This window comes from Galeopterus variegatus, unplaced genomic scaffold (genome assembly GCF_000696425.1).
Source record: "Galeopterus variegatus unplaced genomic scaffold, G_variegatus-3.0.2 Scaffold1722, whole genome shotgun sequence".
Classification (NCBI taxonomy): domain Eukaryota; kingdom Metazoa; phylum Chordata; class Mammalia; order Dermoptera; family Cynocephalidae; genus Galeopterus; species Galeopterus variegatus.
Genome location: NW_007727833.1, coordinates 273,060 through 296,893, shown reverse-complemented (window position 1 = coordinate 296,893; position 23,834 = coordinate 273,060). Strand labels below are relative to the sequence as shown.

Sequence of the window (23,834 nt, the reverse complement as noted above, 5' to 3'; positions counted from 1 at the left end):
GCATGGATTCAAACCACCGTTCCCAGTAAATCCTGTTTATTTTGAAAAGGTCAATAACGAGACTACTTTTCCCACTATATAGGCCCATATGAAAATTTTATAATAATGCAACTGAGTATAAAGTTAAAAAGTAACATTGCCTCTCCTTTAAAAATAATAACAAAATAAAACCACTATGCTATATAAAAACCATATTATTCTTAACCTCATAATCTTAATTTGATACATGGAAAAAGTTATCAGTTCTCCTTAAAGTGCCTACATTTTAAAGACTTAATTTTGTCCATATAAATCTTATCCAAAATATATGAAGAGGATAGATGGTTAGGAGATGGAACTTATTACTTTTCTATATCAAACACGTATCTTCTACCTGACTGACCAATTTAAATATTCTGCCAAGAATCTTAACTTTGTCACAGAATATTCAGATAGAGAAACATGCAAATAGAACTGATCTGTTATAACACCTATAGGTAAACTTTGATGGAGTGCTTTGACTTTGTTAGTTTTAGACAAATCATCTCTTTGCTCCAAACATCTCCACATTTATGGAAGGAGTACTTTAATCCATGCTGTTGATATTAGCAAAATACAAATAACATGTTTTCTTCTGTAAAGATCATGATTAAATGTCTAAATTCAATAAATAGATTCTTTAATAATTTGAAATCCTATCAAATATTTTATACTAGTAAAGTCTCAATCTTTCTTCTTTTCTAATACATCCTTGGGTTCTTGCACTGCAGGCACTAAAGATCCTCCACTGCTTGGCTCCTGTTTTTCTTTGCTCTCTTCTATCTGTTCTTGGCTTTCAATTTCACTCTTAGACACTTCATATCGTTCTTCGATATAACCTCCATCTGTGTCAGCTGTGTAGATACCATAGCACATGATACTGATGACACCCAGTGGCAGGCCAAAGAGAAAGCAGCCCATAAGTGGTGAGCTCTTGAATATAGACTGTGGAAAGATAATTAAAACTCAGATGTAATTCTGATAGAAAAAGCATGAAATAAATTTAAAACCATTACAGATTTCTTCCTTTTGCTGCTGTTCAACTTGCTTTGGGTTAGAATCAATGTCAATATTTCTGCAGTAACTACCATGTTAAAGACATACTGTAAGAGATACAACCCTATATGCACCTGTGCAGGTGTGCATGTGTGTGCATGTCTGTGTACAGAACCATCTACTGGCAACAGCAGAAGGCACCAAATACTCACCTGTAAGAGATACAACCCTATATGCACCTGTGCAGGTGTGCATGTGTGTGCATGTCTGTGTATAGAACCATCTACTGGCAACAGCAGAAGGCACCAAATACTCACTAACCTTTTCTAAAGACACTTACTCTTCTCACGTTATCCACAAAGTTCTCTAAGATGGTTACTACGTGCCAACAGTTCTGAAATTGCTTCCTGAACTATTAAGAATCTGCTCAAGGAGAAGGCTGGATTATTTAACATGAAGAAAGTACACACATATTTTCATCACATAACATTTTAAATATTTTTTACTCATCTGGTTAGTAGTAAAGCCTCATTAACTTATTAAATTCCCTTAATTTATATACTGCCTCCTCAGCTGTCAGAAAAGTAAAAGTAATTTTACTGAATAGATTTTAAAAGTATAACATATTCTATGGGCTGCATCTATTCTATAACTTTTGTTAATACAGACAAGGTCAGAGGACAGAAAGATCACTTTGGATTGAAATAACAGAAGAAGGCTTCACAGATAAAGGTGTGTTTTGAAGGGGAAATTTAAGGATGAGTAAGAATGTGGCAGGGCAAGGTACGATGTTGAGCACTAGCAATTAGCGCAGGAAAGATTATGCAACACTCAAAACCCAATGAGAATATTTCAGATGGGCAGAGTATTCTGATGTGTACCACTGCAGAAAACGATCAAAATCGATTATTTTAGTAACATTAACTGTGCAGTGGTATACAGAATTGATTAGAGACTGAGAAAAAGGAAGTGTTGAAACCACGCAAAATTGAGAATAGCAGTTAGACATAATGTGACAGGGCTCAACCCATGCTGGTGGCAACAGAAAAGCAAAGTAGTGTCTGACAAATTGAGGGATACTATGCAAAAATCAAAGATTATCAGAATTTACTTCTAACCAATAAAGAAGGGTAGCTATATTTTCCTGACTGCTTTTGGCTACAATGAATGGAAATGCCCATGGAGCAGCTCAAGGTAGAAAACTGGAACTAAATTTAGGATTCAGACAAATTTAGGAATGTCTCTGCTGTCAAGGTGACTGAGAGTTACAGCTGGAAGAGAAAGAACAAACTCTTAGAGTTCCAAGCAGAAAAGGGCAGAAGGAAGAAAGAGACTCTGAAAAACACTGAACTGGAGGTGGTGAGAGCAGGGAGAGTAGTGATTACATGATCACAGTAACAAGGGAAAGGAGAAGGCCAAGGAAGGAGGCATTGCATTTACAGAGTAAATACATCAACAGATGGAGTAATTAGTAGGCAGTTGGTGAGCCTGGGCATTAGTTTGATAGAGTAAAAAGAAGAGGAAATTAAAATGGCAGAAATAATCAGGAGAGGCAACAGTGAAGAAAGACAAGGAAACATATATAGAAACTAATTACAAAAGGAAAGAAAAAAGTGTAATCAGGGCAGACATGTCAATTTGAGTTATTCAAGTTATCGACTATGTTTAGATAATATCTACTATGTTTAGAATAAACACTGGGATGAACAAATGGAAGAAAACATTGTTGGAAAGCATGTGACCCCACCACATTATAATTCCACATTTAAAGTCTACTTTTTAAAGAGAGAATGAAAGAAAAAAAGAAATAACAAAAGAAAGGAAGAAAGGAGAGGAGAAAGGGAAGGAAAGATCTGTAAACCATCCTAATTATTTACCAACTGGGGAAAGTACAGAATTAATAGGATGTTTAAAACTTTAAGATCTAAAATTCTGACTGGAAAATGAGAAGGAATGACTTCCCAAGACGCATAATTTTCTTCAACAAAAATGACCAATTCACAAAAGAAAGCACTTAGTGGAACTAAAAATTTCATATTATCTACCCTTTCATCAAATCACAGAAATTATTAAGTAAAACCTTCACACGTGGATTGAGGAAATAAAGTCAAACTAACAAGTGAATTGATTCTGAATTTCAATTAACTCAAGAATCATACAGAAATGAATAAAAGAAACTTAATTTCTACCTAACGAATATATTTTCTTAATGTAAATACTGATTAGTTCTGCTGGTTGGTTAGCTCAATTGGTTAGAGTGTGGCCTTACAACACCAAGATCAAGGGTTCAGTTCCCCATACCGGCCAGCCACAAAAGAAAAAAAAAAATGCTGATTAGTTCATATCCTGCAAATTAAAGACATATTTTGACCTAATCCTTTGAAATTCCAGATTTGACTATAGTTAGACATAAAGAACCTATACATTTTTAATTACCAATGACACTAAACAAACTGTCACAACTTACCACAATAGTAGATTTGGCGTCGAATACTATTCTTTTCAATCTCTGCAAAATGCTATCACCTCCTTGGGCCTTCGTTTTAACAGGAAAAAAAGTTAAATTGTTATTAAAGTACTATTACTTCATTTTTCTATGTTATATAATCTTAATAATTGTACATCAAAGGTTGACTACAAAATACTACATAAATCACCTGGAAAAGTTGGAAAGTAAACATCTACTGTTTTTTCTTGTGCCACATTCCTCCGCCTTCTTGTGTTAACACACCCTGATTCTCCTCTGAAGAATTCATCCACCCCTATTCATAATCCCTGCAGCTTGACTGAAGTTATCCCACTCCCAGAGTCCAGGCCTACCCAGTTTTGAGTTTAGCCAGGATTACTAAACCCAAGCTCCTGCAGGGTACCTCTGCTATTGTGTACAGAGAGTACCCCTGAGGAGGAAGCTCAACAAGAAAAGGAAGAGAAAAATTCCTGATGAAAACAAATCAAATCTCTGCATTCAGCCATCTCTGAAGTCTGGCTCATTCTTTGAATTTCTGAGATATATGAATCAATAAAAACTCTTTGTTGTTAAACAGTTTGAGTTGGGTGTCACTAACTTAGAAAAAAAGGGCTGTCACTCATACAGGTAAATTTCATTAAAAAAAAAATTTGTTTTCACAAATATAAAATTCCTACTATGTGATTAGGAGTGTCTTTCAAACTTCTTGACCTTGACCCAAAGTAGATATACTTGCAACTGAAAGCCTACTTTCAAATAAAGTTTGTGCAAAGCTGAAACAAAAGTTCCACAAAATAGTAACTAAACTTCATGAAAGCAATGAAGTCTCCTATTTTCTTTTTTATTCTATTCTAGTCTACTGAATTAGGATGCATGCTGGTTGCAATCTGATTGTGATATGAGGTGATTTCATGACCCTCTGAGTTTCAATCCACAGTTTGAAAAACACTGCAGTAAGATTTATAGAAAAACTGAAAAAATAAGACTATCTTTTCATTTCTGAGAAATACCTTACAGGATTATATTTGTAACTCTCCACTGGGGCTCTGATTCTCAATACATTTCCCTCACTATTAAGAAACTACGGTCTTATTTGCAGATTTTCTTAGAAAACCAATCGTAATAACTTAATCCAACTGTAGATTTGGACCTAGAAAGGTATTAAGAGCCAGGGAAGCTCACTACTAGAATTACTCCACACAGTGTAGACTTCTTAGCATCCCTAGCCCCCAACCAACAACACCTCCCCATCACCCTGACAACCAAAAATGCCCTCCAAAGAACCCCTAAAGAGGCATTAACAACTACTAGCAACCTCTTCCATAAGAGAACCTTCTGCATTGGGAGGATGTGAGTCTCCTGTTACAGAAGAGCAATGTATGGAAGCCCATCTCCCTTCACCCCCAGGTGATACTCCTTTCAGAATTAGAAGTAGAGGGGGCCGAGCCCGTGGCGCACTTGGGAGAGTGCGGCGCTGGGAGCGCAGCAACGCTACCGCCGCGGGTTCGGATCCTATATAGGAATGGCTGGTGCGCTCACTGGCTGAGTGCGGTGCGGGCAACCCCACACCAAGGGTTGTGGTCCCCTTACCGGTCACGAAAAAGACAAAAAAAAAAAAAAAGAATTAGAAGTAGAGAAATGAACTAGATTCACCTCTACCTCTTCCCTGGTCCCCTTACCGGTCAAGAAAAAGACAAAAAAAAAAAAAAGAATTAGAAGTAGAGAAATGAACTAGATTCACCTCTACCTCTTCCCCATCATTCCTTTGAAATGGACATTAACAACTTACTTCTACTGTGCCATCCAAAATGTTATTAATGAACTGGACCATGTCTTCAGCATTCTTAATCTGTCTATCTAGCAAGAAGTATTGTTGGTTTGAAGTATTCAGTACAACTACAGTTGGGACTGTCAATTCACTGAAAACATAAAAACAAAGAAATAAAAACAGACATTAAACATAGTGATAACAAACATTCTGATACTTACTTATATATCAGTAGGTATAATTACAGGAGGGAGCTATATTAATAGCTTTGCCTCCCTTTGCCCGTATGAAGAAAATTTCAAATTTTACATTGATTTTGAAACTAGTTAAGATTATATAAAAAACACTAATATACAATGCAATAGAGACAGCTGAGTGATCATGATTTATCTTAATGATAAAAATTAAGGTGTCTGGAGTATGACTTTCTGGGCAGTTTTATTCCTTGCCACAAATTCACTTTCAATATCATCACTGTTAATCATACACCACCCCACATCAGTTAAATGGTAACCAGACAGGTAAGAGCATGGTTTCTGGAGTTATACTACTTGTGTTTATATTCAGGGCTTTCTCTTAAAGGTGCAAGTAATTTAGCTTCTTATATGTAATGTTTTTCATTTATAAAGAGGGGATGCAACAGTACCTACCTTGCTATAAAAATTACACGAGAAAATTCAAGTTAAACATTCAGCACAGTGTCTTGTACATAATACATGTTCAATGAGCACTAGCACAAATTCTCTGAACTCCCACCATCACACTATTACGTCATCACATCCTCAGGAAGTGCTTTAGTCATATACTAGACAATAGTTCAGTTTGCAGATGAAAAATTATACAATATTACCAATATGTGCCACTCAATGCCTTAATTTTATTGTCTTTGGGAACAGGTTTTTGCATAGTCATAAAAAAGGGAGTGCTTAATACCATGTCCCATGCATCATTCTATGGTTATTCGTATGCCCATGTCTACATGAAAGTATTATGTTAAAGTATAAGCTTTTATAGTAGGAGCATGTTACACAACTCTATTGTCACCACATAAGTAACTGAGTCCAGTGGACTGCTTTATTGTTCATAATTCTTTATCCCTCCCTGTACCGCACCCTTTTCCATGTCACGTGACCCCTGACATTGGGCTCAGCCATTTTGACCTGGTCAATGGAGAGTTGAGAGATGTGACTTCAGCAGAGGTTTGAAGAATGCTAGCGTGGTTGGGCTGGCTGGCTTGTATTTCTGACTGTCATGAGAACACCTCCCAGGAAAATATCCTGCCAAGAGTCAAGGACCTGGAAGACGTGTGCAGTAGGCCTGAATCTAACTGGTAGTTTGGAGCCACATCTAGCTGTGCCCAACTAAGGTCAGCCACCCCAGAATAAGTGAGAGAGAATAAATGATTAATGCTTTAAACCACTGGGTAACAGGTGCTTTATAGTCCAGTATTATATATTAGGCAAGAATTAACTGGTTGTGCATTTAATAAAATCTTAGCTCCACTCTTGTTCATAAAAACACACGAGATAGCTTTTAAATTTATAGCTGTTTAGTTATTATCATAATGCATGAGAAGCAAAAAATTATATTTTTATGAAATGGATTGGAACCTGGCCTTCTTACAAAAACACATTTTATGGAAAAGTTAAATACCCAATTGAACTAGGAAACAAATGTTTGTTTTGAAGTAATTTAATTTGAATAAAGATGGAAAATAAGATTTCATCCTATTCCTTCTTAATTATATTCACAAAAACCCAATACAAAATAATTTCATAGCTCAAAGGTCTTAGAGTACCTTATTTATCTTGACAAAAGTTAAAAAAAAAGTCAATGCTAAAATAATTTTATCTTATATAATATCTTATATTTGCCCTACGTTAAAAACATTTTAGGCAGCAATAGCTATTAAATTCCACTAATTTATCTGTCCATATGAATGTCATGGGAGCTAAGAGGTTTGGAATAAGATTTGGATTTGAGGACTAGATCTCTTTAACTTATTTGTCTTATTTGTTGGGCAGCCTCTGGAATTATTATTCAACTTCCTTGAGTTTCTTCTAAGAAATTTCAATTGCCCCATCTATACGAAATGGAAATAATAATAGTACTTATACCTCACTGAGATACTGTAAAAATTAGAAAATATACATTGACCACTTAGTGCAGAGTTGGCCAGAGGGTAAGGGCTTAACAAGTCAATATATGCCTTCTCTCAAAAAAATAATAAATAAATAAAAATGAATGAATGAATGAATGAATGAATGAATGAAGAAATAGTGCAGAGTTGGCCAGAGGGTAAGGGCTTAACAAGTCAATATATGCCTTCTCTCAAAAAATAATAAATAAAAATGAATGAATGAATGAATGAATGAATGAATGAAGAAATAAATACCCCCAAACAATAAGGGAGTGGGTGGTAGAGGGGGAAGATTACTATCAGTGTCCTAAGTACTTTAATTCCAAAGCAACTTTCACATTTTTTTCCTCTTATACTTTGTAAGAGTTGTATACAGTGATATCTAATGAATCAGATCTCTTTAAAAAGAGTTTCAAGAAAGCAGAATTACCTTGTTCCTCAAGACATGGAAAAATACACTCAGTATTATTTCCTATGTGAAATCATTCATATGGTTGAAACATTATTATAGCACTTCTAGCACATGAAGTCATTTTCTTTTAGTAAAATAATTTTAAAATGTCCATACTTCAGGGGGAAAAAGCCAAAAAACAAAATATATTTAATATGTGCATTAGTTTTCTACTGCTGCCATCACAAACTACCATAAATCCAACGCTTAGGACCACAGGCATTTACTACGTTACAGTGCTGTGGGTCAGAAGTCCTACGTGCCTGGCTGGATCCTCCACTCACTAGGTGGAAATCAAGCTGTCAGCAGGGCTGTGTTCCTTACTGGAGGCTCTGGGAAGAATACACTTCCAGGCTCATTCTATGTCGGACAGAATTTAGGTCCACACAACTGGAGGATTAAGGTCCTTGTTTCCTCGCTGGTTGTCAACCAAGGGTTGTTGTAAGCCTTGGAGGCCAGCCACATTCCCTGGCTTGTGGCCTTTTCCATCTTCAAAGCCAACAACAATGGGGAGCCCTTCTTACGCTTCAAATTTCCCTCATGTACCCTTCTACTGTATCATCTCTCTGCTTTCACTAGAGAAAGTTCTCTCCTTTTAAAGCCTCACATGATTCAATAGGGCCCCCCATAAATAATCCAAGATAACCTCCTATTTTAAGGTCCATAAACTTAACTGCATCTGCAAAGTGCCATTTGGCCTATAATTCACAAATTCTAGGAATTGGGGCACGGATATCTTTGGAGAACCATCCTGCTTACCACAATGTAGAAAACAGGTGAAAAGTGAAATGTATCTATTTTCCCAGTACAAATCACTTGTCTGACTTGCCTATGTGTCCTCTTAATTCCTTCATAAACTCCCTAGTTCCCCACTGTTTTTATATCCCCTGTACACATTCCTACTTATTTACCAGTAAATATATTATCTTCCAAATATTTTTGTACTCTGAAATTATGAGTTTTTTAAAAAATATCGATACTAGTTTTTAGAAAAAACACAAATATAGTTATTTCTATATAGTAAAGTGATATTAAAAAAATTTAAAACATTGTCATCTTGTAATGATTTTTTTTCCTCCTCCTAAGAGGATTCTCTATAAAATGCTGATTTTTTGGGGGGGCAGCTGGCCAGTATGGAGATCTAAATCCTTGACCTTGGTGTTACCAGCACCAACACGTTCTACCATGTTGACTAACCGGCCATCCCCAAGACGCATAGTATTTAAGACAATGACGGCATATATCTTCCACCTCTATCCTTAAATCTAAACATATTTTTAAAATGCCTATTCAGTTGCTTTGCACATTTTTTCTTTTTTTTTACTAGCATATTCATTACTACAAATCACACTTATTCTTTATGCCTTTCTCTCCCTCCCCATTCTAATAACCATAGGTTTGTTTCCTCCTTCTGAGAGATTAACTGTTTCTCTGTTGATGTGTTGCCTAGATGATCTGTCCAGTGCTGAGAGAGGTGTGCTCAGGTCCCCACTATTATCGTAGAGCAGATGCTTCTTCTATTACTCCGGAGTGTGCTTTGTGGAGAGAGACATCCTCTTTTCTTTTGTGATCTCTGCTGGTGACTCTCCATGTGTCAACACAGTCAGATGTCTGGTGGGTCACCTGCACAGTGACTGTAACTACTGCTGTGGTGACTAGCCACTTTTGCAGCAGCTGTGGCAACTGAGATGGCTATGGTGGGCTACCTGAATGGAAATGGTGTGCTCTTTACCTGGCAGCAGCTGCATGCCTGCCTGCAGGCGGGTGTGGTTTCCCCCGGCTCCATGCCTCAGGACCTCTGGTCGTAGCCCATTTTTTTTAACTGGATTATTAGTTTTTTGACCGTGAAGTTGTTTGAGTTCCTTACATATCCCAGATATTAATCCCTTGTCACATGTATAGTTTGCAAATATCTTTCCACTCTGTTGTTTCCTTTGCTGTACAAAAGCTTTTTTAGTTTGATATAATCCCAAATTTTCATCTTTTCTTTTGTTGTTTGTGCTTTTGGGGTCTTATTCATAAAGTCTTGGCCCAGTCCTACTTCCTGAAGTGTTTCCCCTGTTTTATTTCAGTAGTTTTATGGTTTTAGGTCTTACACTTAAGTTTTTAATCAATATGTGTTGATTTTGGTATATGGCAAGAGGTACATGCCTAGTTTCATTCTTCTGCATATAGATGTCCAATTTTCCCAGTACCATTTATTGAAGAGGCAGTCTTTCCCCCAATGTATGTTCTTGTTGCCTCTGTCAAAGATCAGTTGGCTGTAAGTATTTTGGGTTGAGTTGATTTCTGGGTTCTCTACTTTGTTTCATTGGTCCCAGTATCTCTTTACGTCAGTACCATGCTGTTTTGGTTACAATAGCTTTGTAGTATAATTTGAAGTCAGGTAGTGCCTCTGGCTTTTTCTTTTTGGCTCAATTTTGCTTTGGCTATTTGTAGTCTTTTGTTGTTCTATATGAATGTTAGGATTTTTTTTTCTATTTCTGTGAAAAATGTCATTGATATTTTGATGGGGATTGCACTGAATTAAATAGATAGGTTTGGGTAGTATGGACATTTTCATAATGTTAATTCTTCCAATCTAAGAGCATGGAATTTCTTTCCACCTTCCTGTGTCCTCTTTAGTTTCTTCAAATGACCAACAGGTACATGAAAAAAAAAAATGCTCAGTATCACTAATCACCAGGGAAATGCAAATCAAAACCACACTGCGATATCATCTCACCCGTTAGATTAGCCAGTGTTAAAAAGACCAAGAATAACAAATGCTGGCAAGGATGGGGAGAAAGGGGAACCTGCTACACTGTCAGTGGAACTGTAAATTAGTACAGCCATTATGGAAAACAGTATAGAGGTTCCTCAAACAACTACAGATAAAACTGCCATATGATCCAGCAATCCCACTACTGGGTATCTACCCAAAGGAATGGAAATCATCATGTTGAAAGGATACCTGCACTCCCATGTTTATCACAGATCTATTTACAATAGCCAAGATATGGACTCAACATAAATGTCCATCAACAGAAAACTAGATAAGGAAATATATATATACTCAATGGAATACTACTCAGCCATTTAAAAAAAAAAGACAGAAAAGAAAATAAATTCTGCCATTTACAGCAATATGGATGAGCTTGGAAAAAATTATGTTAAGTAAATAAGCCAGACACAGAAAAATACCACATGTCCTCACTCATAAGTGGGTGCTAAAAAAGAAGGAAGGAAGGAAAGAGAAAGGAAAGAAAGGAAAGGAAAGAGAAAGAAAAGGAAAGAAAAGAGAGGAAAGGGAGATGAAGGGAGGAAAGAAAAGAAAGGGAAGGAAAGAAAAGAAAAGAAAACCAGTCCACAATAGTACATTGATCTTTCAGAAAGAGAGAACAAATCTGTGTTTACTACAGGTTGAGGGGCAGAGAGGGACATTGGGGAGAGATTGTTTAAGGGGCATAAAGAATAATTATGATTTGTAATAGTAAATATGCTAATAATATTGATTTGATCAACATATGTAGTACACAGGTGATAGTAGTCAATGCTGTACCCCTAAAATATGTATAATCAATTATACTTAAATTAAGGAATAAAATTTAAAAAAATAAATAAAAATAAACATATTCAATCTTAAACATATCCTTACATCTGTGTTTATAAGCAAACATAATTCTTTATTTTCAACTTTTCTCTCATTACCATTCACCTCTATTTATAAATAAGTGGCTAAAATGAGGGTATGAGGATATCCTTTCCTCAAGAAATTTTCATTTGCACTCTCTGCTTTAGTTGACTATGGCACTGGTTCTTAAACTTTAATGGCTATCAGAATCATTGAGAGAACTTACTGAAACACAAATTTACAAATTACTGGGTCTGACCTGCAGAGTTTCTGATTTAAATATAAGATATGCCATGAGCATATGGTAATGACAGTAATGTGATATTGGTGTAGGAATAAAAAAACAGATGAATGGAACCAGAGTTTAGAAATAGAATCAACAGGAATAAACGGAAAATTGTTTCATGGTTTCATCTCCTCCAGTTCCTCCTCAACAGGTACCACTATAAACCCACAGAATGAAGCAAGAGGCAATCAAAAGAGAAAAAGGAGTGAAAACAGGGGATCTTAGAAATGGAGGAAAAACACAGTGGCCAACCATCTTACAGTACCCCACCCAGGAGAAGATGGCAACCCAGGCCCAGAATCTTGCAAATCCCAACTTAGTGGATAAAGACAGTCCAGGTATGCTGATTCCTCTGGATTGAATGGGTGCCCTGTTGACAAAAACCAAGAAGGCCATGCTGCATAGACTAAGGGGTATCCAGTGGATACCCCAATGACAACAAGCAGCCAGGTGAAGCACTCATTTCCGTTGTCAGCTGAGGACTCCCCTTCCTCATTTAAAGACACCTGCCGGCCTGGCAACAATCAGGACCCTGCCAAAACAAGAGGCATGGCTTGTGAAGCACCTTTCCTCCCCTGCAGGTCAAAAACTCCCTTCCTCCACCCAGAGGTTAGGCAGGCTGTCCTGGTGAAGAGCCATATGCCATGTAGGGATCAGCAAGTGCTCCAGCAGTAAAAGATGAACCTAGCATACTGAAAAAGCACAGTAAAGAATATGAAAAGTAAATTACCAATTAGAACCACAGCCTGCAACCAGGACCTATAATCTAAACCTCAACACATGGACTCTCTGCTGTGATAGAAAGTTTAAACAGGACCCTCAGCAACCTCTAGGAGTAACAAAAGACCAAACATTTGTATTATTAGAAATATAGAAAGTGAGGAGAAAGAATAGGACTAAAAGAGTAAACAATGGAATAATGGCTGAAAATTTCTTATATTTGGAGAAAGACATAAACGTACAGGTTCAAGAAATTGAGAAAACCCCAAATAGAATAAACTCAAAGAAATCCAGGCCTAAACACATCATAATTAAATTTCAAAACCCTAAAAAAATAAAAAAATAATTATTTAATTAAAGCTGTCAGAGGGAAATGAAGCATTATCTAGAGGGAAACATCAATTTGAAAGATAGAAAATTTGTTTGAAACCAAGGAGGCCAGACAGAAAAGAACTGTCAACTACAAACAAAACAAAACAAAACAAACAAAGGGAAACTGTTGCTAGCAGACCAACTATGAAAATATGGCTAAGGAAATTCTTCAAACACACAAAAAAGGACAAGACATCATGGAGGAAGGAAGAATAAAAAGAGCAAAAGTGTGGGTAAATCCAACAGATTATCTCTGTCCTCGCTACTTTAAAAAATACCTAAAAGCTGAAACAAAATTTTAACAACATTTGATGTAGTGCTTAATGTATGTAGCAAAAATACTCAAGAAAATGTTATTATAAAGTGAAGGAAATAAAGGGATCTAAAAAGTTGATACCAGTAATAATAAGTTACATATATATAGTTTAATACCTATAGCAACTACTAACAAAATAATACAAAACAATATACTGAAAACACTACAAATAAACCAAGATGGAACCATAAAAAACTGTTCAAGTTACTCACAAGTAGACAAGAGAACAGAAATAAGAATCAGAAGAAATGAACAGGGCTGGCTGGTTTCACAGGTGGTTAGAGTGAGGTGCTGATAACACCGAGGACCAGGGTTTGACGCCTATACAGGCCAGCCACCAAAAAAAGAAATGAATATAAAACACATAAAACATAAAAGGCAGACTTGCGATGTAACATATCAGTAACTGCCTTAGTCACAAATGGCCTAAATACACTAACCAACAGGACCTAACTGTCACACGCAGGACATCTACCCAACAGCAGCAGAATACATATATATTTCAAGCATATCTAGACCATTCACCAAAACAGACCATGTCCCAGGACGTTAAAAATCCCTCAAACCTAAGAACTGAAATTGAGTGTGTTCTCTGACTGTATTTGTAGCTCAAATTTTCTACTATCTCACAACTCAAATTAAAAATAATACTCACAAAGAAGTATTCTTCCATCTTTAGATATTCTGAATAGTATCCTGAAATAAGGAGTTGTTTATTGGACCCAAATTGCTTTGGTAAATGCTGTTTTACTGAATCACTATAATGGCTTGCCTTGAAGTCCAAAATAAGAAATGGTTGTATCAAAGTCCCTACTATATATACTGTAAAAACCCTATTAAAATATACTTTTATTGTAGAATATCCCCCTTTATGAGATTATATATCATATCAATTTCTCTTACATTTCTACAAGATCAACCATATTCCTCCTATAAGCAATATTTATTATCCTATGCAATGAGAAATGTTCAAATAACTGTTTTTCCACTTCATTTTGAGTATTAAAAATTCAGGGACAAATTTTCAAGTGCCTTCAATAATTGTATAGATACCTTATTTTCCTTTGTCTTGATTTATTATACACTAAATCTATATCTTTGGCAAACCCTCTCAAATCATTATTGGAATGAGAGGAATTATTGGAATAATATAACTACATTTAACAAAATTATAAATGATACTTTGGGTTTGTAAACCTCCACCACTCTCCTAAATCCCATTTTCATACCACCTCTTGTGTCTGCTATTCTGTTTCACCTGAAATGACCTCCCTTCTCATTTGCTATGGTCTGAACATATCCCCGAAAGTTCATGTATTGGAATTTTAATCCTCAATGTGAAAGCATTGAGAGGTGGGACGCTTAAGAGGTGATTAGGTCATAATGAAACTGCCCTTGTGAACAGATTAACATCTTTATGTTGGAAGTGGGTTCCTGATAAAAGGTTGAGTTTGGCCCCCGTCTCACTTGTTCTCTCGCCCGCATGTGCTCTCTTGCTCATCTACCTTCCACTGTGGAATGATGCAGCAAGAAGGCCTTCACCAGACGCAGCCCCTCCACCTTTGCCTTCTCAGCCTCCAAAATCAGGAGCCGAATAAATTTCTTTTCTTTATAAATTACCCACTCTCAGGTATTCTGTTATAGCAGCACAAAATGGACTAAGACATTATTTTTTAGACCTTCTCTTAATGACTGCCTCCTCTAGAAAACACTTTCTGAGACCTTCCACCTCAGCATGCATAGGGGTGAGAGTGGGAGAGTCTCTACACTCTGGAGGCCTCTACTACATAGAACTTTTCACACAGTTCTGCAATTAACATTTGTGGTCTTATCCAGTGGACTGACTATAAGCATTTGAAGACAGGAACTCTAACATATTTTTTGCATCAACTGCTAAACACAGTATACAGCATACAGTAAATACTCACTAAATGTCCACTGAATAGAGTAAGCTGTTTTTTCAAATTTATTAATTCAGTACAGGATTTGGTAAATGTTTTCTAATATCAATTTTCTGAAGTAAGAATCTAGATCTTTACATCATAAATATAACAGATAAAATTATTTAAAATTTTATGTATTTCCTATAAAATTATTTTGATCTATTAAAATAAGTTCTCTTCGATTGTTTAGTATTTAAATGCTAAAAATTTCCTATTTAATAATTTTATTTACCCCTTAAAATGGAATTTTTAAAGGTGTGTATTAAACAAACACTACATGTTTTTTTTTTTAAAGATGACCGGTAAGGGGATCTCAACCCTTGGCTTGGTGTTGTCAGCACCACGCTCATCTAGTGAGCAAACCGGCCATCCCTATGTAGGATCCGAACCCGTGGCCTTGGTGTTATCAGCACCGCACTCTATCGAGTGAGCCACGGGCCGGCATCAAACACTACATGTTTTTGAATAATGTCTTCTTTCCAGAAAACTATAAATTATAATACTGAATCAAAAGATACTTTTTCTTAGAATAAAACAATATTAAAATTCAGTAAGTTCCAAATACAGAACTTAAAAACTAAAGTTTTTTTAATTTAATGGGAGAATATCTGCATCAGAAAATACATTTTTGCTTTTTTCCAGCTATTTAATTCTTCTGCCTGTCCCTCAGAAACAGAAATTTAAAAATTGATAGACTTCATAGTAAAATCATTTAGTACTTTACTTACTCCATCAGCAAGGTATTTAAATAGTCATTTCCATCCATATGGCCAAACTGAAAAACCCTAATCAAAAAAAAAGCAGGTGAGAGAGAGAAAAAGAATGTCATATTAAATGTAAAAAAAAGTAAACCATAGAACAAATCAAACATTTGGGCTAGGTAAACACAAAAACTAAACATTTAACATGTAAATCACATACAATAAATATTGAAAAGAGTGTAGGTTTTACTAGCTTTTGAAATACAAATACACACGAGGGGAAGTAAGCAAATTCCAACTCATTTTTACTTCATTTATGAATGTTTAAAATGCAGGGAAATATAAGCTTTTATAACTGAAACATGATTAAGAAAAATTACCCATTTACTCTAAAGAAGGACTATTCAGAAGATGCTATCTACTATGTAACATGAGAACTACACACTGACCTATCATTAAAAGATTCAGAATAAGAGGAAATAACTAAATATAAAAAAAAAATTATACTATTTTTTATGACAGCAACAAGCAGAATAATTTAGCACACAGCAAAAATATTTCTAATGTCATTTTTATATTTAGTTATTATCTGAGTTCCTTTTAGAACCATTTGCCTATCTCTAACTTCTGATTGCTCATTTAACTTTATCTTAAAGTTGTGACTATATGTGCATAGTTTCTTTCCATAAAATTTGTCTCAAATCCTATCAGGAAGCAAGTATAATACAAATTGTAAATATTTTTTTTTTTTAAACTTGTAGGACATACCATCAATGGATTTCAAAATCCAGACAAGTCATGCTGAATGTAACATGCCATAATTTACTTCAGTTCTTTAATTCACCTTTGAAAGTATGAACTTTTGCTTTTGGTAAGTATGAACTACTACTTTTGCTTTACTACATTATGAAACATAATGAAACAAAAATAAAGCAATCTTCCAGAATGCAGGCACCTACCTATGAAAGTGGTCTCTGTAATCTCTAGCAACTTCCTGAATAATTGACTTTAATCTGCAGAAAAACAAACACACAGATATTTCATCTCTTCACTTGAAAAAGATACTATAATAATTTGTTATAACATTTGCTGCCTTATCTAAGTGCATCAGGGAAAGAAAGATATCATACCAGTTTACCAAGGTCATGAAAAGTTGAAATTGGATGATATTTGAAGCTTAAAACTATTTCAAGGCACTATACCTGGTATGTTCAATGGATGTGTTTTTCTCATCAATAACTGCAATAGCCACGAGCTTTCCTGAAATTAAGAATGACATATCTAAATTCAATAACTCTCATTATACACATTTGTCAAGTATTACTTTAGTTGTGAATATGGAATTAGTAAAGAAAAAAAAATTTTCTATAATTTAATTACAATTAGCCTACACATGTTATGCGTAACTGAATCAACACATTATGGTATCATTTATGTTTTGTGGAGTGAATCAATAAATTAGTCAATTCCAGGAAATAGATACCCTCTACCTCCCACCCCCAAAATATAAATAGTAAATACAACAATTTGTATACTCAAATTGCATTTTTATAACAATTTATATATTCAAATTATATTTTTCTCACACAACACAAATTTACTAAGTATTTTATCAAAAGCTAAAGTCATAAGGAATAAGTTTACTCAGAATAAATTCTCAGTTTACTATGAATTACTGCAGCTCTAAAAGGGCAGCATATAACAAGAGAAAAATGGATTTGCACTCATGACCACTCTCTTCAGTACCGAGGATCACTACTTGCCAGTAACAATGCCATGAATTAAAAAGACTCACATTTACTTAACCCTACGTACAACACAAATCATATCCTCTCTGATGTCCTCTAGGAAGGCAGCACGATGTAATACCCAGACACTGCAATCCAGCAGTGTCTATTATGTTCCAGGCACTGTACCAAGCCCTGGGAGACAAATGGTGAAGTGCCATCATTTATTAGCTGTATGACGTAACCTCAGTAACCTTCCATTTATTTTAGGAAATTAATAATTATTTTATAGTTATTGGGACAGTGAAATGAGACTACGTGCACAAAAATATTGGAGTAGTATCTGCCTTAGAGCAAGTACATAAATATAGGATTAAATCAACAATCTTTCAATATCATCCCCACATTTTAATGCTGCTTCCCCTAATCTCACACTGTTTAAACTTCTCTGAATTCTACACAATCTTGACTCTTCTTTTAACCCTCTGATGAAAACATTCACAATCATTATTTCCCTTCTTGAAATATTCATTTATTATTGTCTCTAGTTTTTATTACGTACTTCTTTAATTTTCAAATGACAGTTTCTTCAAATGCCTACAACATGTAGAGCACCTTCTCATGGGCCAACAGGGTTCAAGAAACAAAGTTTCTCACATATTAATTTAACAATGCTCCAACGCCAAATAATGTACCAGACACTGAACTAGTTACAGAGGACACAGTGATGAGCAAACACACAACTCTGGACTTATAAAAAGACAGTCTAGTAAGGGAGACTTTATTTTTTCATCAAATAAATGTCCAGTTTAAATATTAGGAGTTCTAAGGGAAAGGAACATGCAAGGATCTCAAACAACTCAATAGCAAAAAAACCCCAAATAATCCTATTAAAAAATGGGCATATGACCTGAATCAACGTTTTTCAAAAGAAAACATACAAAAAGGCCAACAGTATATGAAAAATTGCTCAACAACACTAATTATCAGGGATAGGCAGAATAAAACAATGAGATATCATCTTACCCCACAAAGAACAGCTATTACCAAAAAGACAAAAATGTAACAAATGCTGGTGAGAATGTGGTGAAAGGGAACTCATATGCACTGTTAGTGGGAATGTAAATTAATATGGCCACTATGAAAACAATATGAAGGTTTCTTAAAAAATTAAAATTAGAACTCCCCATGTGATCCAGAAATTCCATTACTGGGACTACATCCAAAAAAAAAAAAATGAAATCAGTATGTGGTATCTACACGCCCATGATAATGGCAGCACAATTTACAATATCCAATAGATGGAATCACCCTACGTGTCTCCCAACAGATAAAGAAAATGTGGTAGGTATATTTACATAGTGAAATATTACTCAGCCATAAAAAAAAGAATGAAATCCTATCATTGGAAGCACATGGATAACACTGGAGGCCACCATGTTAAGTGAAATAAGCCAGGCACAAAAAGACAAATATCTAATGATCTCACTCATTTGTGTAATCTATAAAAGTTTTTCTCATAGAAGTAAAGAGTAGAATTGTGTTAAGAGGCTGTGAAAGGTAGGTGGGAGAGGAGGATGGGGAGAGGTTGGTGAATAGGTACAAAGTTACAGTTAGATTAGAGGAGTAAAGTTCTAGAACTGTTCCATTATACAGTAGGGTGACCATAATCAACAAAAATACATTGTATATTTCAAAACTGCAAAAAGAGGATTTTGAATGTTCTCACCACTAAGAAATGATCCATATCTGAGGTGATGAATATGCCAATTACACTAATTTGACTATTATACATTATATACACGTACTGAAACATCACATTGTACCTTATAAATATGTACAATTATTATGTGTCAATTAAAAGCAAAGTATTACAGAGTAAATCAATGTATGAGGGGATCAGCCAAATTTTTTTTTTTTTTTTTGTCTTTTGTCTTTTTCCGTGTCCGGCAACGGATCGCAACCCTCAGTGTTCGTGTTGCCCCCGTACCGGACCGGGGACCGGCAATGGGATCGCAACCCTCGGCGTTGCCCCCACGCCTCGCTCAGCCAGTGAGCGGGAACCGGTCTGTATGTGGGATCCGAACCCTCGGGCGGGAGCGCCGCCGTGCTTCCCAAGCGGCGCACTTATCCAGTGCGCCACCGGGCCGGCCCCAGCCAAATTTTTTTAAAGAAGCAATATTTGGCCTGAGTTTGACGAATGAATACGAATTAACTACATTATCTCCAGGCAAAGGAAAAAAAAATTATAAAGGAGTTTTGGTACAACTGGCATAGCCTTTTTAAGAAATTGGAAAGTCAGTGTGGCTGAAGAAGGGAGAGAGCAGGGAAGAAACAAAAGTGAAATGAGGGTGCAGATTTAAGCAGAACTCCAAGCATGCAGGGATCTGTAGTCACCAAAACTTCTGAGAAAGACACTGAGTGTCTGAAGCAACAGAGAACTAGGAGGCCGTTGTGGTGCTTGGACAAGGGGACAGGTAGGACAAAGAGGAGCGGCACAACTTCAGCTGTTGCCTGACAAGGGCAATTATGTTGGACACACAATAGGAACAATACCACAGCAAACTTCTGGTTCCAAATTAATATGGGAAAAAAATAAGTAGAGCTAAAGCCGCCTACTTTAATTACCTCAAGGTCATGCTATCTCCTATAATTACTATACTAAAAGCAAAACTACTATAATTCCTGCATTTTTCCCCTTTTCCCTTCACATAGACCTGAAAGAATCAGAAAGTATAGCCACAATCTTTGGCAGTACCCATGCTAGCTTCCAATACTGAGCTATATGCAGCTCACTCTGTAAGGATAAGCAAAGACAGAAACAACACCAGACACAGAACACTGAAAGCAGGCTCAGAAACCAGAACAAATACCGTCCTAAGAAAGAGTTACAAATAACAGGAGAACATGTAAAAACATTTCTAGTTTACATTCCCAATCAGATGTAAGAGCAGGGAATCATGAAGAGGAAACCCTATGCCAAGTACTTCTCACACAAAAAACTGGACCTTGAATAAAGTTTCCCATCCTTTTACTTTAAAGCTATACTTGCATCCTGCTTATCATAAAGTTGTGAATGTGAACAAACGTCACAACAATAACCCTGATTTCTCATTTCCAATTTGCTATAAATTTAGAAAACACTTTCTCCAAAACTTAGCTTCTTAAAATTTTTGTAGTTTTCACGGAGACCATATAATTAACTTCTTACAGCTTTCTTTTTTGTAATTCATATTTATATTTGTTTTGTCATTTTCAATCATGGTTTAAAAAACCATGCCAGCTTGATTCACATTTTTCTCCCTCATAAGTAAAAGCAGGCCTTTATAAGGTTGTAGTAAGTTTTGTTACAACTCCTATTACAAAATCAGCCTCCTGAGTATAGCTTCTTGGTTGGTTATTATTTCTCATTCTCTTATTATTCAGGTTGTTTGTTTTCCCTGTTACCATAAGTTCTATGAGTAAACCCTCTCTCTAGCTAATCTTTGATCCACATACAAAGGCAATATAAGTCTATATTCGTTGGTAATATAAGTCTATATTCTCATAAAGCAGAACTAGCATTCAGGCTAAAAGAAGTAATTAAATTATGAAACAAACCTTAAAATTCATATCCTAGAGAATCAGATTTAAGTAATCAATTGAAGAAAATTTCTGTAGAGTGATGGAGAGCTGTACGTATGCTTGTTACCTGTATCTCCAAGTTCATACAAGAGGAAGCCATCCATAGCAAGATAATTCTGAAACCTCTCCCTATTGATCCACGATGACAGATCACCATCTTCATACTCTTAAACACAAAACAAACGATAAATTATAGTATAAATGAGTTTAAGATGGTTATAATGTTTTAATCTGTCAATATGTATAAAATGCCTGACATAGGATCATAATCTTAAATCCATATATTTCATTTTTTAGGAATTTATTCTAAGCAATCAGATGTACAAGAGGATTAATGCACAAAGCAATTCTTCACTATAACATCATTAAAGATAGAAAATGTCCCAAATCAAAATTTAAATAAATTGATACATGATGAAAAAGACCATTTATAATTTTTAAAAAACTTATTATTATTAAATTGTAAAGTAGGTTAAAAACAATATTACAGTATGACTGTAACTGTGTAAAAATCTTAGTATGAAAAGATCCACAGGATGACAAAAATGAAGACATATACTCCTAAATGGTTATCCTGGATTGATGGTTATCCTTGGATGGTGGCACTATGGGTAATTTTTATTACAGTTTCTTTGCTATTAGGTATTTTATGACATTCTTCCTTAGTTTACAACTCTTACACATACGTACAACCAACACAACCATACATATATAAAGCTATTGTACATTAGTTTTTTCCATCATCAAATATTTCCTCAGGCTAAGCAGAGAACATAATATGCAAGAGAAATATTATCTCCTGATTAGAAATATACTTCTAAAGTGATTTTGAAAAATTATCACAACTGCATGAAAAAGAAGCTGATATAAAGCAAATGTCTTTAAAAGCCTATCATTATGTCTGGCTGAAGACTGGATTATACTGATTTCTTGAAAGGTGTGCTTTTTCTGTCACTTGCATTGCTAAACAAAACATTTTCAAGTTATCAAAATATAAAATAAGTGATATAATGCAAATCTGAAAGTATTTACGGATTTGGACTTATAAATTAGAAAAACAAACATAAAACTAGAAGCTGATTACTGGACCACAAATTCTACTTCATATCAAGAGCAAATTAATAAAGACTGCACCAAGAGATAAAGTTGAAGCTCATTCAAAAACAAAGTATCCTCATGAGCCCCTATCTCAACGCTTCTAAACTTATTAGTAACAATTAAATATTAGGATAAACATTCAAAGTACAGCCTTTGTTTTATCTGAAAGCTTTAGGCAAGTTCTAAATACTGACTGCCGCATATTAGAAAAATTTGGCTTTTACAGTGTCTGAGGAACACATACATACTACTCCTGTTTTCCCTAAACATGGAAGATCATATCTGAAATGTGGATGAGGAGGGTGTACTTTCTTAGGCAGGCTCAAAGAATACATTTAAATCTAAATAGATATAATCAAGTTTTTTCCAAAAAAGAAAGTGATTCTCTGAGTTGTTAAGAAACTCATAATAAAACAAGAACAAAGATTGTAAGGCTGAATCATGTTATTAGTGACTAAATATCTTAACTTGGAGAAAAATCTCTTTAATCCTGTTTATCTATAAAATAACAAGAAAACTGATCTTAAACAATTGTTGCAATGATCAAATAATACATACTAAGTGCTTATCATATTATAAGGAGTACTATAATCTAAGAGCATGTGGACAGACAGGTATAGAAATGAATTATTTTCCTTCTCATATTTTCATATATGCAAGTTCCTCTTAAGTTCCTTTTTTGTGTGTGTGTGTGTGACGGGTAAAGGGATCACAACCCTTGGCTTGGTGTCGCCTGCACCGCACTCAGCCAGTGAGTGCACGGGCCATCCCTATACAGGATCTGAACCCAGCACCACATTCTCCAGAGTGAGCCACGGGGTCGGCCCTTAAGTTCCTTTTTAAGTCCAATGTCTAATACAGACAATTCAATAAACAGTCAACAAATGAATGACTGGATGAGCACATAGGTGAAGCTGCTATTTAATTACATATCTGTCTCCTTATCTAAAATTCTCAGTTACCTCCTTTGTGATCTTAGGATATTAATCTCTCTGCCTTATTACCTACCTCACAGATTACTGTGAAGATAAAACAAATGTCAGGTTAAGCACATACATTCTACCTACTGTAGAATGATAGTGTACATGGTAGTTATTATAAAGTGTCCTCATGAAATCAAGAAAGCAAGTTCAGTTCTCACATTCGCTTAAAGACATTAAAGAAATGCTTAGTTTTAACATGACTGTCAAAATAATTTTAAAAACTCTTTACTAAAATAAAACAAAATGTTCCTTTCACTGGATATTTTTCTATTCATTTGAATTACTTAAGCAATTCAAAGTCTACTGCTGTCAACTAGTCACCTAGTTCTCATTTCCTTTCTGTTACACGGTAGAATTCAACAAGAAAAATAACCACACTCTATAATGTTTCTGCAATGAGTAGCATGTTCCATATCTGCGCTCTCTAATATGGTAACCACAACCACTGGCCACTGAGCACTTAAAAAAATGTGGCTAGAGAGAATGAGAAACTGAATTTTTTATTTTATTAAATTGTAATTTAGTGTTACTAAGACTGCTATTAGGTGAGAGAGCCTTTGTATTCACTTTTGCTTTTGAGTGGCTGTGTAGTGTCCAACAGAAGTTTCACT

At 35.3% G+C, this 23,834-nt stretch overlaps 1 protein-coding gene across 1 annotated transcript in view; it reads right to left on the bottom strand.

The window, feature by feature from the left end:
• Positions 1 to 544: 544 nt before the first annotated feature.
• The window catches only part of LOC103595234 (protein disulfide-isomerase TMX3-like), a 27,530-nt gene continuing 4,240 nt past the window's right edge, over positions 545 to 23,834 (bottom strand). The window contains exons 4-10 of the mRNA XM_008578581.1: positions 21,210 to 21,308; positions 16,994 to 17,051; positions 16,751 to 16,804; positions 15,819 to 15,875; positions 5,271 to 5,400; positions 3,482 to 3,550; positions 545 to 963 (exon numbers count right to left, since the gene is read on the bottom strand). Coding sequence (XP_008576803.1) covers positions 703 to 963; positions 3,482 to 3,550; positions 5,271 to 5,400; positions 15,819 to 15,875; positions 16,751 to 16,804; positions 16,994 to 17,051; positions 21,210 to 21,308 — 728 coding nt within the window. The 3' untranslated portion in view covers positions 545 to 702. The remainder of the gene's footprint in view (positions 964 to 3,481; positions 3,551 to 5,270; positions 5,401 to 15,818; positions 15,876 to 16,750; positions 16,805 to 16,993; positions 17,052 to 21,209; positions 21,309 to 23,834) is intronic.